Source organism: Leopardus geoffroyi, chromosome A3 (genome assembly GCF_018350155.1).
Source record: "Leopardus geoffroyi isolate Oge1 chromosome A3, O.geoffroyi_Oge1_pat1.0, whole genome shotgun sequence".
Lineage (NCBI taxonomy): Eukaryota > Metazoa > Chordata > Mammalia > Carnivora > Felidae > Leopardus > Leopardus geoffroyi.
This window is the reverse complement of record NC_059336.1, coordinates 128666386-128683480: the sequence shown is the minus strand read 5'-3', so window position 1 is coordinate 128683480 and position 17095 is coordinate 128666386. Positions and strand designations below refer to the sequence as shown.

General features: G+C 39.7%; 1 protein-coding gene and 1 pseudogene across 1 annotated transcript in view; one reads left to right on the top strand and one right to left on the bottom strand.

Moving 5' to 3' along the window:
- Positions 1-17095, top strand: part of DDX1 (DEAD-box helicase 1) — a 36594-nt gene that overhangs the window by 3454 nt on the left and 16045 nt on the right. The window contains exons 3-14 of the mRNA XM_045447681.1: positions 204-267; positions 1157-1186; positions 2148-2244; positions 4455-4502; positions 6267-6350; positions 6575-6658; positions 7028-7104; positions 7798-7870; positions 9533-9609; positions 9718-9832; positions 10537-10675; positions 15900-15960. Coding sequence (XP_045303637.1) covers positions 204-267; positions 1157-1186; positions 2148-2244; positions 4455-4502; positions 6267-6350; positions 6575-6658; positions 7028-7104; positions 7798-7870; positions 9533-9609; positions 9718-9832; positions 10537-10675; positions 15900-15960 — 949 coding nt within the window. The remainder of the gene's footprint in view (positions 1-203; positions 268-1156; positions 1187-2147; positions 2245-4454; positions 4503-6266; positions 6351-6574; positions 6659-7027; positions 7105-7797; positions 7871-9532; positions 9610-9717; positions 9833-10536; positions 10676-15899; positions 15961-17095) is intronic.
- On the bottom strand, positions 13797-14778 carry LOC123581553 (annotated as a pseudogene).

Sequence of the window (17095 nt, the reverse complement as noted above, 5' to 3'; positions counted from 1 at the left end):
TGGAGTCTAGTTGGTAAGTAAAATTCAGTTTTTCTTAGGATTCTCTTATTCTCTAGAAAGCTTCCCTTTTATACTCTGATATATTTTTAGTTGGAAAAGATGGGTACTGTTTACCAAATAAAATTCTCTTTTAGATTTATAGTTTAGCATGACTTATTTAGCTTTTTTACTCACGAAAATTCTTCGAAATGTGATTCTTTCAGTCTCCCAACTGATATCCAGGCTGAATCTATTCCACTGATCCTAGGAGGCGGTGATGTACTTATGGTATGTTTACATTTGGTGAGGTCTTTCTGGGTTGAGGACACACAGTTCTGGGACTGTTTGTGACCACTTTAAGAGCTCCCCAGGCTTGAAAATGATACTTTCACCAAATTACTTTTATTCATACCGTATTCAAAGTACTGAGGTAGAAGTTGTAGGGAACACAAAGGTGGATTAGATATGCTCTTTACTCTTGAGAAGCTGAAAGCCTGTGGCACAGTAAGACAGGTACACAGGTAAGTGTTGTACAAGAGGCTCTACTTGGGGTAAGTAGATTTTGGACAAAGGAAAGCTGAAAGAGAAAACCTGATATGTAGAGAGCGTATCAACAAAAGCAGCGAGCAGGAGGATGCAGGAGTTGACCCCTGAGTAATTCAATTAGATGGTAGCATAAAATGTGTGTGTTGGGGGTGGGGTGTGTAACTTGGGGTAAGATGGGAAGTACATAGTGGGTCAAATTACTTGGGCTCTTCCTCAAGTATCATGTTAAAGAATTGATATTTGTTGGCAGTGGGGCTCATTGGACATTTTTAAATGGGGATGTGTTACATAGTTGTAACCGCGTTTATGAAGACTGATTTGGTAGCAGCTTGTAGTATAGCTCAGAGTTTAGATACTGGTAGGATACTTCTGTAATGATCTAGGTTAGAATGATGAGGGCTTGGATTTGAATGGTAGCAGTGGGAAAAGAACGGGAGAGCAGATTCTTGAGCGATGGGAGAGAAGTGACAAGATTGGCAATAGAGTTGACTGCAGAAGCCTGAGTCATCTGGAGGCACTGTGACAATAAAGGTAGCTAGTCAAGTCTTAAAGATTTCTACGTAGTATCATGTTAATTTGGCTTTTCTAATTGGCAACTTAAATGATAAAATCAACTTTTTTTTCCGTTTAGGCTGCAGAAACAGGAAGTGGAAAAACTGGTGTAAGTAATGAACTTAAATTGATTTACTTTGTAAGAGTTATTTTTTTTTAAGTTTATTTATTTATTTTGAGAGAGAGAGTGCGAGCTCACATGCACAAGAGCAGGGGAGGGGCAGAGAGAGAGGGAGAGAGAATCTTAAGCAGGCTCCATACTCCATGTGGCTCTCAGGACTGTGAGATAATGACCTGAGCCGAAATCAAGACTGAGCCACCCAGGCGCCCCTGTAAGAGTTAATTTTTAAAGTAAGTTTGAACAGTAGTTTCTGCTTTGAAGTATTTAATAAAACAACCTTTTCCAAAATGTAAGGAATTGAGGGGCACCTGGGTGGCTCAGTTGGTTGGGCCTGCGACTTTGGCTCAAGTCATGAGTTCCGGCCTGCTTGGGATGCTGTCTCCCTCTCTGTGCCCCTCCCCCATGCTCACGCTGTCTCTCAGAAATGAATAAACACTTAAAAAAATGTAAGGAATTGGTTGCCACCGAGGGTGATATTCTTGTTGGCCCCTAATTCTGAAATAGGATCTACAAGAGTGTACCTTTAAGAATAGTACAGTTTTAAACTGGTCTTGTATAAAGAGTTGTAGTATCTTCTGTATTTATACTTATTCCTGAATTTTAGTGCAATGGCTCTATAATAAACAGGCTGACAGTAGGGGTTGCTCTCCTGTTGGCCTGGACCAGAGAAGTAGTGTGTCAGCCTGGAAAGTAGTTTCCTGCTTTAGTTTAGGCTCATTATGCAGGTCCCCTTTGTGTATTGTTTTGGGCTATCAGCTGTCTCCTATTGCCTTCATTTAATCAACTCTCTTATTACCTTGCTCATGTTTTGGGTTTGGACAAATGAAATTAGAGTAGCAGTCTGGAATATGTAATTATTGAATGTGCATGCATAGCTTCTGTAATGTCTGTTGTCAAACTGTCATTAATATCTGAATACTAATGTAGAGAACAATTGTTTCTTTGATAGGCTTTCAGTATTCCAGTTATCCAGATAGTTTATGAAACTCTGAAAGACCAACAGGAAGGCAAAAAAGGAAAAACAACAATTAAAACCGGTGCTTCAGGTAATTTTTGCATAGTAATATTTACCTTTTGCATAAAAATAGTAATTCTCATTCTTGGCATTGACAGATGGGAGGTCAGAGTGTGCATTTTTATTGTCGATATCTGAGGGGAGGGGTAATGGCATTTGGTGCCTTGGAAACCAGGGATACTGAATGTCATTCACAGCATAAACAGTGAAAGATTGTCCCTCCTAGGGGCGCCTGGGTGGCTCAGTCGGTTAAGCATCAGACTTTGGCTCATGTCCTGGTTCGTGGGTTCGCGCCCTGCGTCAGGCTCTGTGCTGATTGCTCAGAGCCTGGAATCTGCTTCAGATTCTGTGTCTCCCTCTCTCTCTGCCCCTCCCCCACGCTCGCTCACTTGCTGTCTCTGTCTCCCCGAAAAATAAACATTAAAAAAAAGATTGTCTCCTAAAATACTAGTAGTGCTCTCTTTGAGAGAATAATACCCTTATGTCTAATATTGAAGATACGTTGGTGCAATATTTTACAAAGGTATTAAGGATTTTATTAAAAAATTGATGGAGTAAAAATCCATGATGGTGGGAGGTATTGCCTTCCACAGTGAAAAGAGGCATGCATTTTCCCTTTAAGATAAGAAAGGGGTCCAGGAAGTTAAAATGTAAAGTATAAATTTTAAACTCAGTTTTAGTCCCATTTACTTGGAGACTGGTCTTTTATTAGGATTTCTGGTCCTATCTGTGCCACGAACAATCTTACATCAATTTCCTCATCTGTAAATTGTGTCGCTTTTGTTAAATGGTTCTGAATTCCATTCTACCTTGAATAATTTATGGTTTTGTTAATACTTTGACAAAATTTATTTTAAATTTTAAATTTAAATTTTAAATTTTTATTTAAAAAAATTTTATGTTTTAAGTCCTATTTGTTTCATGATACAAAACAGAATTGTGGCAAAATTGCAAGCTTAAGTGGAGTGAACTGGGTATATCAACATTTTTCTTCTCAGTAATTTAAAGATACAATGTTGCATAGTTCGTAGAATGAACTCATTTGTAGAGGAATTGCGAAGTAATGGATATGAAGTCTTTAGACTGTTGGCCTACTTGAAAGTAGTTTCAGAACTTGTAACCACAGTAAAGAGAGATGGTGATACAGGAGCATGCTTCCAAAGGAGGATAACCAGAATGGTAGTAGTTTTGAATATCATGGCCTGTGAGAAATAAACAAATTAGATATTTATCGATTTAAAATATTTATTTATTTATTTATTTAGAGAGAAAGCGTGCGAGTTGGGGAGAGGCAGAGTGAGAGGGGGAGAGAGAATCCCAAGCAGGCCCTGCCCTATCAGCATGGGAGCCTAGTCGGGTCTTGACACCTTAAACTGGGAGATCAAGAAACTAGATGTGTAAACATAGAGAAATAAGTAAAAAAAGTGTTGGGTGAATTGTTAAATCATTGAAATCATTGAAGGGATCTGGAGAGAAAATAATTGTTCTAGAAAGGAGCAGGACTAATTAGAAATAACCTAATGAAGATTTCTGTGTAAATACTTACTAATTAGCTCGATTGAGCCCACAATGAAAGAGAGAGCCTCAGAGGAAGTTACTTCTCCATCAGAGTGTTTAAGCAGACGATAGATATCATTTGACCACAAGTAATCTAGGAAAGATTTCTACATTGGTCAGGAAACTGGGCCTGAAAACATGTAGAGTTCTCTAGCTATTACAATTCTTTGGTTATCCATAGACTATTAAGGTGTTTTAGAAAAGGAAAATGCTGATCCCATGCAAGGGAGGAGGAAAAAAAAAATTGTGACTTTTGAATGTGATATTGACTTAATTAAAATAAAGAACTTTTCTTTTAAAAATGATAGTGATACTTAACTAGATCTTGATATGTTGGTCACTTATTTCCATTACGATTGTAATCAGGTTGTTTAGTTACCAAAACTTCATTTATCAGTGCCTTCATAGTTCTTACAGGGATCAGTGCCTTCTACTACAAAGTGCAGTGAAGGAAGTGAGGAGAAAAGGTTTTAGCCCAGAAGGCCCGTGATTATTGCCTTTGACCTGTTTCCGTTTTCACTTTCAATTGTGCCTTGAATAAAAACAGCAGAGCTTTTACTGGTACGTTCCAAATAATGTATAAAGCCATATTAAATCTAGAGGAATTAAGGTATGTAAAATATAAAATATTTGGCTTGTTTTTTAGAGAGTTTTCAATTTCATATGTTTGTAACTTATTTTTAGTGCTCAACAAATGGCAAATGAACCCATATGATAGAGGATCTGCTTTTGGTAAGTGGATAGATTTTTCCTGACCCAAATAGGAAACTTGGAAATTGCAAAAGATAGAGGTGTATTTGTTTAATATTTAAAGACATATGTGTAAGAGATACCACAGAAGAACGTCAGTAGACAAAAACAAAAAAGTGCAGAAAGAACACTTGCAGTGTTGATGACGGATGCAGAAACCGTATAAAATGGCAAGGGGTCTCATGTAGATAACAAGTTACCTGTTTGGTAAGAAAGATAACCCGTCAAGAAAGTGGCTGAAGGATGTGAATCAGCAGTGCCCACGAGAGCAGATCCAAATGACAACAGTCGTTCAGAGACAATGTTTACAGACAGCAGGTAAGTGGAAATTAAAGTTGCAGTGAGGTATTGTTTTATACCCATTTGATTGGCAGCAGTCGAACAGAGTGATAACCAGCCTATCAAGTTACTGCCTTTCTGGAAAGCAGTTTGGCATTGCTAGTTAAAAATATGTGTATACTTCTGGAAGGTCTAGCCCGTTGTAGTATGAGTGCCCGTATGTGAGGAGATGCATACAGAGCTGTTAGATGTGGCGTCACTTGTAAATGGTAAAAACTGACGAGAGGATGAATGCCATTACTGCCCAGAGATTGGTTAACAAAGATTAGGGTGTATCCGAGGACCATCGTGCGGCCTTTATAGAGAATGAGGCAGAACTATGGTGTTGACCTGAAGAATTTTCGCCAGGTGTGGGTGAGAACCGAAGCAGGATACCAAGAAGTAGAGGGAGTGTGAGTAATCACGCCCCAGACAGACCCACAGAACATGTAAACTGCTGCTCTCCACCACGTGACTTCTAGTTTGTATAAAGTTTCTATCTGTATGCATGCGTAAAGAATTTTAAATGTAGAAATTTCAAGGATTTGCCATTGCTTAGATAACTTTTTAAAGAGTTTAAAGTTTTATGGAACATAGTACCCATACGAATAGAATTTATACTTTGAATAAATAATTTAATTTCTGATGAGTGAAGTAAAATGTGTGATGAGATGCTTTTCTTGAGGGTTTGTTGTACGTTCAGGTAGGGAACTGGGGTCGTAAGCCTGAGCCGGGACAGAAGTTACAGTTTCTTTCCAGGACAAACGAAGGCTGTATGCTTTACTTAGAGCCAGTAAGCGCTGACAAGCACTGTGACTGCCCATGAGGTACAATACAGAACATCGTTTAGTAGGGTCCTAATATTAGCGAATAACAACCACAGGTTTATTTATTTGTGCTTTTCCCTGCTTTCTCTGCGGTTTCTGGATCCGTGGATTGGGGAACGAGCCAGAGATAGTTGCCGTTTTCCTTTTAGTGTCGTATTTGCTCAAGCTCTAATTTAAGCATAAAGTCAGAGCAATAGGTATTGATGAGTGAGTGCTGCATCACCTCGTAGTATCCATTTCTTTAAAAGACTCTAGACAAGGATTGTCTGAACACATTTGTGTTGGTGATGCAGCTGAGTTATCGGTGTGAGTGAGATTAGGTGCCGTGGTGACTCCTTTCCAGACTTGATGCAGTAAAGTCTCATCTGAGTTCATAGATGACAGTGTAGATAACAGTATAGAAACTAGTCCACCACATGGCCAAGGCCTTCCAGGGGATGAATAAGGGTGATTACCTGTAGGGAAGATCTTGTTACTCAGGATCAGTAAGTCTCACCGTCTGGAACATTGCAACAAGTGAAAGAATTATTTTATTGGTGAGACTGAATGCTTAATTTATATAATTGTACTGACATTTTTTTTGTGTTTTTCTCAAATCCAGCAATTGGGTCAGATGGTCTTTGTTGTCAAAGCAGAGAAGTGAAGGAGTGGCACGGATGCAGAGCCACTAAAGGGTTGACGAAAGGTATTTAAATAGCATTTGTACTTGTCTCAGCTTGTGAAGTAATGTATTAATATATGAGCTTGCTTTCTGTAGCTTTAAGTAAGGATCTGAGAAGATTTCTAATGTTACAAAAAGACCGTTCTTTATTTGGAACATACAAATTGTAATTCAGAAACAATGGGAAAGTGGCTACGTGGCAAATGAATCCTAGGTGTGTATAAATCTCGGAGTATTTGCCCTTACAGGAAAGCACTACTATGAAGTATCCTGTCATGACCAAGGATTGTGCAGGGTTGGCTGGTCTTCCATGCAGGCTTCCTTAGACCTAGGTAAGCATTCTAAGATAAACTGAATTTACGGATTTGTATTTGTGGATTGTTGACATTTATTACAGTGGGGAGCAAAATAAATAAACATAACCATATAAAGTTTATATTTTAGAAACTTGGAAATAAATGTATGTATACTCACTGTGTTCCAAAAGGATTTGAAGTGTTCAGAAGTACATACTGTAACAGTATAAAATGAGGAGGAACAAAGTTAAGAAAAAGAGTAAAGTCAGTATGAATAAATATGTACCACACAGTGTAGCATAGATGCTTCAAGCTATTGTAGATTTGTGAACTTTTTTTATGGGCGGAGTGTTTACTTTTACGTTTACTCTTAACCAATAAATAACGTATATTTTAAAAATCTAGGTACTGACAAGTTTGGATTTGGCTTTGGTGGAACAGGAAAGAAATCCCATAATAAACAGTTTGATAATTATGGAGAGGTAAGTTGTGTTCTCGACCTAATCGTGGCATTACTAAGTTCTCTTGCGTACTTACTTGATCACTTGTGACATGACTGAGGATATAAAAGTGACTCTCAGATTCAAGTGGATTTTCTGAATGTTTTCCACAGAAAGTTCAGATTTGGACTTCAGTGAAGAAATGTTACAAAATGAGCTAAATATTTTTCCCTGTGGCCATTTATTAGCCTTTCCAAATATACTACTTTGTTTTGTTTTCATCCATTTTGATTTTGGCTTTGACTTGAATGCATTATGTTCTTCTCATTTCTTATTTTTGATCATGAAAATCTAATCATGAATCTAAATGTAGTTTTTAATGTGGAGGAGCCCGAGTATCCTGTTGATTCTAAAAAGCCTGTCAAGATGCCTCTGCTGTTACATATGATATGCTGTAATAGGCATTTTTGTTTGTTTTGTTTTTAAAGATTTTATTTTTAAGTAATCTCTATCCCCAACATGGGACTCAAACTCACGACCTCAAGGTCAAGAGTCGCACGCTCCACTGACTGAGCCAGTCAGGCGCCTGAAATAATAGCAGTTTTAAACACCTACATTAGGGCCTCAAGGAATTATTTTAAAGAACTGACGTGTACTTTTGATGTAGCTGTATGTGAACTTGTAACTTTATGATTTTGCTTTCTGTTAACAGCACTTGACTTTGTGCTTTTCTAGGAATTCACTATGCATGATACCATTGGATGTTACCTAGATATAGATAAAGGGCATGTCAAGTTCTCCAAAAATGGTGAGCTTTCTGTGGATTGTCTTATTAGAGAAAATACATGATAGCAAATATTTATAACTTACAATTCCCTTACCCTCTTCTTCATTTCTCCCTCCCTGTCTTACCTTTGAACCAATACTTACTGAGCATTTCCTGTATGCCAGGCACACCGGGAGGTGCTAAAGATGAGTAGGAGATGGAATAGACAAACACGTTTAGTCTTGTGGGGCTTACCTACCGGTGGGGAGAGACAGAGGCATAATGTGCCAGGTGGGAACGAGTGCCCCGAAGGAGATTGTAAGCAGGGTAAGGGGATGGAGGGTGATAGCAGTCTAGGGCTGTGCTACTTTCACAGGGTTGTCAGAAAAGCCTTCTCTGATAAGGTGACATCTGAGTAGCAATCTGAACGAGTCGGGTGGTGAGCCGTGCAAAAATCTTCCAACTGTTTCAAGCATAAGGAACAGTAAACTCAAAGGTCCTGGGAGGAAAGTGTGCTTGAGGTATTTGAGTAACAGCGAGGAGGCCAATGGGGCTGGAGAACACTGGGTGTGGAGAGGGGTGGTAGAATGTTAGGTCAGTTGAGGTAGTGAGGCCAGGCCATGTAGGATAGGGCCTTATAGGCCATGATACAAACTTTCTGAGTGAGATTGGAAGCCTGATTGGTTTTGAGTAGAGAATTGGCATCTTTAACCATATCATTATGGCTTCTGTGTTAAAAACAGAGTGGTGAGGGTGGTGGCAGTCGATAGGGAGCCATTTGGACGCTGGGGTTTCTATTTGGGGTGTATTAAATTGGAGGTACTTCCTACACATCTAAGTGGTAAAGCCAAGTAACTGGTTAAGTGTGTAAGTCAGGGGGTCAGGGTTGGAGATACATCTTTGGGAGACATTGGCTTAACGCTGAATTTAAAGCTGGAAGACTGGATGAGATCCCTTAGGGAAGGAGAGTAGATGAGGAATAGGAGAGATCTGAGGCCTGGGGAGTTCCTGTGGTTAGAGGTGGGCAGATGGAGGAGAATGCAGCAGAGGCGAATGAGGAGGAGAGCCAGCAGGAGAAGCAAGAGCGGTCGAGGTCCTGCGGTCCAGGTGAGGAAAGTATTTGAAGGAGGAGGGAACAGTCAGGTTGTGTCCAGTGCTGCTGATGGGTGTAACCTGGGAAGGTGACAGATGAGATTTGCCACCGGGTTCGGCAAGAAGGTATCACTGATGAGCTTGAGAAGGACCTCTTTTAGTGAGCATGATGGGTGAGTTGGGGGAGCCTGATGGGGAATCACTTGAATAGAGAATGAGATGAAATGAAGTGACATGGTGAAAATGGAGATCAGGGAGTTTTACTACAGAAGAGAAAGAAAATAGAAGGTGAATGGAGGAAGATGTGGATTCAAGGAGGTTGTCTGTGTTTTAATATGGGAGCTACTGCAGCGTGCTTGTATGCCATGGAAAGTCTGGTTGAAGCATCTAATGGAAGTGATCCAGTAGGTAGGGAATGTTTAGAAATGTAGGGGGCAGAAAGGGCACTTCTAGGAGTAAAGTAAAAAAGTGAAAAAAGTGAAAGGTCTGGCATTGGGCAGGACGATTTATCCATGGGAACAGGATACGAAAGCATGAATGCAGTTGGGTTGATAGTGGTGATGGTGCGAGTGAGGGGAGGTTCTTTTCTGATAGTTTCTTTCTCTTTTTAAGGGAAAGACCTTGGTCTGGCATTTGAAATACCACCACATATGAAGAACCAAGCCCTCTTTCCTGCTTGTGTTTTGAAGGTAATTAGAAAAATGTTGCTATGATTCTAAGCTACTCTGATCTTCACTATTTTGTATTAGTTAGTGTGCTAGTAGATTAAGAATTTTCCTTTTCTTTTTCAATGCTAGAATGCTGAACTAAAATTTAACTTCGGTGAAGAAGAATTTAAGTTTCCACCAAAAGATGGTTTTGTTGCTCTTTCCAAGGCAGCGGATGGTTATGTTGTCAAATCACAGCACACAGGTATTGCCCCTGAGAGGGTAGCAATTTCAGGAATGGGGTACTGGCAAAAACTCCAGTAAGGAGGCTTCTTGTAGTGAGTTCCATATGCTCCCTTTGCTGGTTTAGTCACACATCTTTACGTACCATGTCAGTAAAATCCAGTTTCAAAACCCAATTCATAAACTCTTGAGTATTCAGTGTCAGCGTAAGCCTTTTGGGGAACCTGATCATGATGATGATGTCTAGTGTTTCTGAACTTGCGTGTATTCAGTGCCATGGGCACCGTGTCAAGTGCTTTACATGGATCGGTGTTCACTACCCTGTAAGGTAGCACTCTTCCCACTGTACAGACGAAGACCTCGAGGAGCAGGGAATTGATGTAACTTGCCCAAGGTCACACACAGGAAGTGGGAGAACTGAATTTAAACCCAAGCAGTTCGAGCCCAGAGCTCGTACTCTTACCCACTGTATTATTTAAAGTAAATACATTTCATAGCTTGTTTACTTTATCACAAAATATATAATCAATTGCATCTATTGCAAGTAAATTTAAAGAAGCCATAGTTCATTTTAGGAATCTTAGCTTTATTTTGTTTTATGACCACCTCCTATACTTTTCGACAGTTATTGAAAATTCTGATATTGGAATATTTGCGCTGGTGCTTTACAAGTAAAAGTATTGAGGTGTGATTTGAACGTGTTCCAATTGTTTCTGTTTTCTTAAGGTAATGCGCAGGTGGCACAAACAAAGTTTCTCCCCAATGCTCCGAAAGCTCTCATCGTCGAGCCCTCCCGAGAGTTAGCTGAACAAACTTTGAATAACGTCAAGCAGTTTAAGAAATATATTGATAATCCTAAATTAAGGTAAAGCTTCCTTTTGCGCTCACATGCCTGTTGTTTTTAGGTTTGAGGTATTTTGGAAGAAGAGTGAGATAGAAAAAAAAAATGAGGTAGAAATTCAGTATGCATTTGAATGCACAGGTGGGAGTGTGTAACGATTTAACTTTGATACATAGTAGCAATTATTTTTTTCTCTTTGAACATTTTTATTACACAAAATAATGTTCTGAATGTACACCATTTAGTTTTGTAAGTTTCTTCAAGTATGTTTACATACTGTATAAACATTAGGCAAATAATACTGGACCATTTCTCCATGCTCAAAATGTTTAAATTTTCACTCATCCCTAAAATTTTATGAACATCCCATGTATTACATTTTATTTCTAATCCTGAGCGTGTGGTTATTTAGCATCCCATGTTATTTCATTGTTTTTGTTTTTTTTTAACTTGTCTTATTTTTTTATTTTTTAAAATTTGCATCCAAATTAGTTAGCATATAGTGCAACAATGATTTCAGGAGTAGATTTCTCAGTGCCCCTTACCCATTTACCCATCCCCCCTCCCACCTCCAGTAACCCTCTGTTTGTTCTCTGTGTTTAAGAGTCTCTTATGTTCTATCCCCCTCCCTGTTTTTATGTTATTTTTGCTTCCCTTCCCTTATGTTCATCTGTTTTGTATCTTTAAGTCCTCATGAGTGAAGTCATGATATTTGCCTTTCTCTGACTAATTTTGCTTAGCATAATACCTTCCAGTTCCATCCACGTAGTTGTAAATGGCAAGATTTCATTCTTTTTGATTGCCGAGTAATACCCCATAATATATATGTACATATGTACATAAGTTTATGTATATAAGTTTATGTATATATATACACATAACATACATATATATACACGTGTATATACATACATACACATATGTGTATATGTATGTATATATACATATATGTATGTGTATACATATACATATATATGTATATACATGTTTATATACAAGCTTATGTATGTATATATATATGTATATATGTGTGTGTATATATATATGTATGTATATATACCACATCTTCTTTATCCATTCGTCCATTGACGGACATTTGGACTCTTTCCATACTTTGGCTATTGTTGATAGTGCTGCTGTAAACATGGGGGTGCATGCACCCCTTCGAAACAGCACACCTGTATCCCTTGGGTAAATGCCTAGTAGTGCAGTTGCTGGGTCTTAGGGTAGTTCTATTTTTAGTTTTTTGAGGAACCTCCATACTGTTTTCCAGAGTGGCTGCACCAGCTTGCATTCCCGGCAATTATTTTTTATATAAAACTCCTGTTTGATAAGTTCAATAGAAAGTAAATTGGGGGTGCCTGGGTGGCTCAGTCAGTTGAGCATTGAGTGTCCAGCTTCGGCTCAGGTCACGATCTCACGGTTTGTGAGTTTGAGCCTCACGTTGGGCTCTGTGCTGACAGCTCGGGGCCTGGAGCCTGTTTCAGATTCTGTGTCTCCCTTCTCTCTCTGCTCCTCCCCTGCTCGTGCTCTGTGTGTCTCTCTCTCAAAAATAAATAAATAAACATTAAAAAAAAAAAAAAAGTAGATTGAGATTTTGCTCTTCCATGAAGTGTCATGGTTTGCAAAACAATATCAGAATAAAAATTAAATTTTTAAAAAATGTTTATATATTTTGAGAGAGAGAGCGGGCAGAGAGAGAGGGAGAGAGAAAGAGAGAAAATCTCCAGTAGGCTCCATGCTCCGTGCAGAGCCTGATGTGGGGCTCCCTCCCACATCCCTGGGATCATGACCTGAGCTGAAATCCAGAGTTGGACGCTTAACTGGCTGAGCCACCCAGGTGCCCTACACACTTTTTTAAGGGAACGTTTCATTCGGTGCTAGGATGCGTCACTTCATTTGCATAGAAGGTGTATCACTATTTCTGGCATGTTGGTAAACAGCTTGGGGCGGCTGAGTCCAGCCTGTCTCCCGGGGATGAGAACTTTCCACTCGGGCCCTTGGACCGCTCCCTCTCCAGGCAGAAGGCGCTTCCTTCCAAGACAGCTTGGTGTCAGGAGCATAATAATGAGAAAGTTTTTGCATTCCCGGAATTAAGTGTGGGAATGTGGGGATGGTGTGAAGGGGAGAGAAACAGCAGAACGAGTTGGGTAAAATGCCTTAGGGATGAGGTCGGGGGACACAACCAAGGTATCTGCTTGTGTAAGGGACTTGGAATTTGTAAGAGAGTGTTTTTGGAAGAAGTAAAATGCTATTGTGAATTGATTTTTGTGCTACAATTAGGTGTAAAGGTTAACATGCCTATGGACAAGGACTGGAAGGGAAGATGACTGGCAAAATCAGTTTGTTTATTAAGATGGTAAAATTGTGAGAATACTCATTAGTATTCTGTGTAAACGAGGCTTCCTTGAAAACCTGGCTCAAGTTCCTGTCTGTGAAACTAACCAAATCGTACCAGCCCAGTCCTTTCTCCTTCCTTAGATACCACTGACTGTAAGCCTTGCCTTAACCCTTACACACGGTCATGTGCTAGCAGTCCTTGTTTTAAATATGCACGGCGTTGCTCATCCTCGCTTGCTAGTTTTACACTGCTTAAGGCAGGGGCTGTTCTTTTATATTCCTCAAGCCTACAGTGCTTTGCACACCAGCATAGATTGGTGTGTGTGTGTGGGTATCTTCTGCTAAATTTATAGGGATAAATATATCTGATTGGGATTATGGATAAGAGTCAAGCATTGTAGGAGATGAAATGATGCATCTAGGACCATAGTTTCCAAACCTGGGAACTTTGGGGCCTTATTTAACGATACAGATAGATTTGTTGGTCCTCTCCTGAATGCACTGAGTCAGGATTTCTAGGGAAGAGGAATTAGAACTTTTTTGTTTTCTTGAGGAAGAATGGCAGCTCCTCTGGGTGATCCTTTTAGAGACCTTCTGGCATCTGGTGTTATCAGACTTAGGAACATAATGGCTCTAATGTAGTTGGTTAGGGAATATGCCAAGGTCATGCACGTTCATAGGCTAGAAGTCTCTTTGTGTTGTTTGTTTTTACTGCCTGAATTGCTCAAGTTGCAGATAGGAAACCATAAAGCCAATCTTTAATCAGCCATAGAATTATAAGACTCTGTTAAGGTCACCTACTTGCTTTTTTTTTTTTTTTTTTTAGCTGTTTAGGGAATAAGTTTATTATTGTCTTTACCTGAAAAATCTTCGTAGCAAATTGTGGTTTTGGTTTATTGGCTCTCAGCAGCCCTCTCCTGAGCTCTTAAGGAAGCTTTCTTCTTCTGAGCTACCTGATCTTTGTTCCAGGCAAGAGACATTTTGGGATGGTTCCACCTCTCTTTTTAACTTTCTTAGGCTTCTTCTCATAGATTGGATTCTCTTGGGTAGCACTGTGAGCTTTCTTACACATCTCCTCCATCATATCTGGAGTTATATTGTTCTTCGGTGTTCAGAAAATTGCTTCTCATAAGTATCTTCATCTTCTTCCACTAGGTAACACATATAGTCTTCCATGTTCTGACCTATGATGTGCTTCTCATGTCCTTCTGCACTGAATTCCTTGCTCTCTGAATCATAATCAGGGAATCGTTTGGTACTGTGAGGAATAGACAAGCCTCCATCCACAGCTCCCTTGGGGGCCCCCAGAGCTTTATCTCCAGTAGTAGTTCTGGCAAGCCCTTTATCCAGATAGCAGGCGAAGGCACCGTGTTGAGCATCAATGCTTTCCACATTGTGTTCATCTCTGTCACCTCCACTTGGCCTTCGTAGATCTTGTCCATGTCAAACCTGTTGACAAGCCTGCAGGCCAGCAGCGGGCCGGTACAGTATGCTTAATTTCTCAGGCCAGCCTTCACACCATGCTTTGGGAGTTTGTGAACATGAGCTGCACAAACTATCACATCTCCTTCTGTTAGGGCACAGGCAATCTGACAAATGGTATCCCTGTTGGCTACATGAGCTATCATCCTGTATTTAGGTGTGTTATATTTACTCTTATCCCAAGTTTCCAAGTGTTTCCAAGCATAGTAATCAGTTTTACCCTCTCATCATCTTCTAAATTTCACTTGGTATCTCTTGAGGTAAGCCTTATTCTTGACAACTTTAACAAATTTCATCCTGCAGAACAGAGACCCTGTCATTTATTTCCTTAATGTTTTCTAGTCTTTTTTAAAAGATCGATAAAATAAGAATAAAATAAAGATGGTTGGTTGATACTTCTGATTGAAAGTTATCTGGCTGCATCAGAAAGTAATTTTGTCTGCTTTATAAAAAGACAATCTTGGGGCGCCTGGGTGGCTCAATCAGTTGAGCACCCGACTCTTGATTTCAGCTCAGGTCATGATCTCACGGTTTGTGTGCTCTAGCCCCATTTCGGGCCCTGTGCTGAGGGTGTGGAGCCTGCGTGGGATTGGAATTCTCTCTCCCTCTCTCTCTGCCCCTGCCCCAGGCCCACACTTGTGTGTGTGCGTATATGCTCGCTCGCTCGCTCTCTCTCTCTCTCTCAAAAGTTAATAAATATTTAAACAAAAAACACTTTTTGCAAATAGCTTTAGTGAGATCTAATTCACATATACAATCCATTGCTTAAAGTGTACAGATTGCTTTTAGTTTTTATTCTATTCACAGAGATGTGCAGCTGCCACCAAAACCAATTTTTAAACCTTTCATGACACTCAAAAGAAGCACTGTACCCATTGACAGCCATTCCATGTCCTCATAACCTTCCCATCCCTAGGCAACCCCTGGTTCATTTTCTGACTATAGATTTGCCTTTTTTGGACATTTTACGTGAATGGAATTGGATGGTATGTGCTCATTTCTGACTGGCTTTTCTCACTTAGCGTAATGTTTTCAGGATTTGTTCATGATGCAGCATGTATCAGTGCTTAGTTCTTTTTTATTGCCCCAAAGTGTCCCATTAGATGCATGTGTCACATTTTTTTTATCCATTTGTTGGCTGATGGATATTTGGGTTGTTACCACTTTTTGGCTACTGTGCTGTGAACATTAGTATACAGGTTTTTGTGTGGACATCGTTTTATTTCTCCCGGATCTGTACGTAGGAGTGGAATTTCTGGATCACATAGCAGCTTCACGTTTGATGTTTTCAGGAGCTGACCAGCTATGTTCTCAAGTGACACCACTGGTTTACTTTCCTACTAGTAATGTATGAGTCAAACAATACAAGTCAAACAATAAAGCGCTTTAATCTTTGTCTTCATTATCATGATGGTATTTATTTCAGGGAGCTTCTGATAATTGGAGGTGTTGCAGCACGAGATCAGCTCTCTGTTTTGGATAATGGGGTAAGTTGTACTTTTAATTTTTAAGAGGTTGCATGATGGGTTGTCATTTTCGCAGTGTAGTTCTGTTGTGCTTCAGGAAAAATCAAGTGAGGCTGAAATTAGAACAAGGTCAAGTATGTATTCGGAAGCACCTTGTGGGGGTGTCTTCTTTTCCTAAGAGTGTACAGCAGTTTCTTTGCACCCCTCATGCAAAATTCAGCATACAGGATGTTTGGTTTTTTCATTTACCTTTTGAGCACTTGAGGATTTTCTTCTTGCTTTCTCATGAATTAAGAGTCCTTTCTTTTGGGGGTAATGGAGAAGGAAGAAAGTAGAGTTAAGGATAGAAATGGAGGTCAGCTGGATTGCAGAGAATGTAAAAGTTGTCACAGGGACCCAAAGGAAGGATGAAGAACGATACAATGTGGCTCCAGAAGGAGGGAGAGAAGTTAGATAAGGGTGGGGGGAGTCTCACAGACTGCTCAGGCAGGCAGTTACAAAGGACAAAGCTAAGACAGTGATCCTCATTATGGGGGAAGAAGCTTGGGATATTCTTAACTGTGCTCATCAATTCTGTGAAGCCAGATATAGATAGGACTTCATAAAATATTTCATGTGTATGAAATAACTTGCTCCTTTCAAATTTCTCTTCCATTTCCTTCCCTAAATATTTTATCATTTAATCTAAACCTCCTGATACTGAGTCACAGTGAGGAAATGTGTCTGCTTCCTCCAGGCCCATTGGTGTCTCTATCAAATGAAATTTTATGCCAAATGGTTTGGATTTGACCTGGTATGACATATTAAAAGCAAAGAATCCCATTGCTATACATGTTAATACTGGTCTAAGATAGTAATATTGCTTTGATAGGTTTTTATTTGCTGTGTTATATTTTTTAGGGATTGTAAGAGATTTAATATGTTCAGGGTGCCTGGGTGGCTCAGTGGGTTAAGCATCCCACTTCGGCTCAGGTCATGATCTCACGGTTTGTGGGTTCGAGCCCCGCGTCGGGCTCTGTGTCGACAGCTCAGCTTCAGATTCTGTGTCTCCCTCTTTCTCTGCCCCTCCCTTGCTCGTACTCTGTCTCTCTCTCTGAAAAATAAATGAATAAATTAAAAAAGAGAGAGAGAGATTTAATATGTTCATTCCTATTCT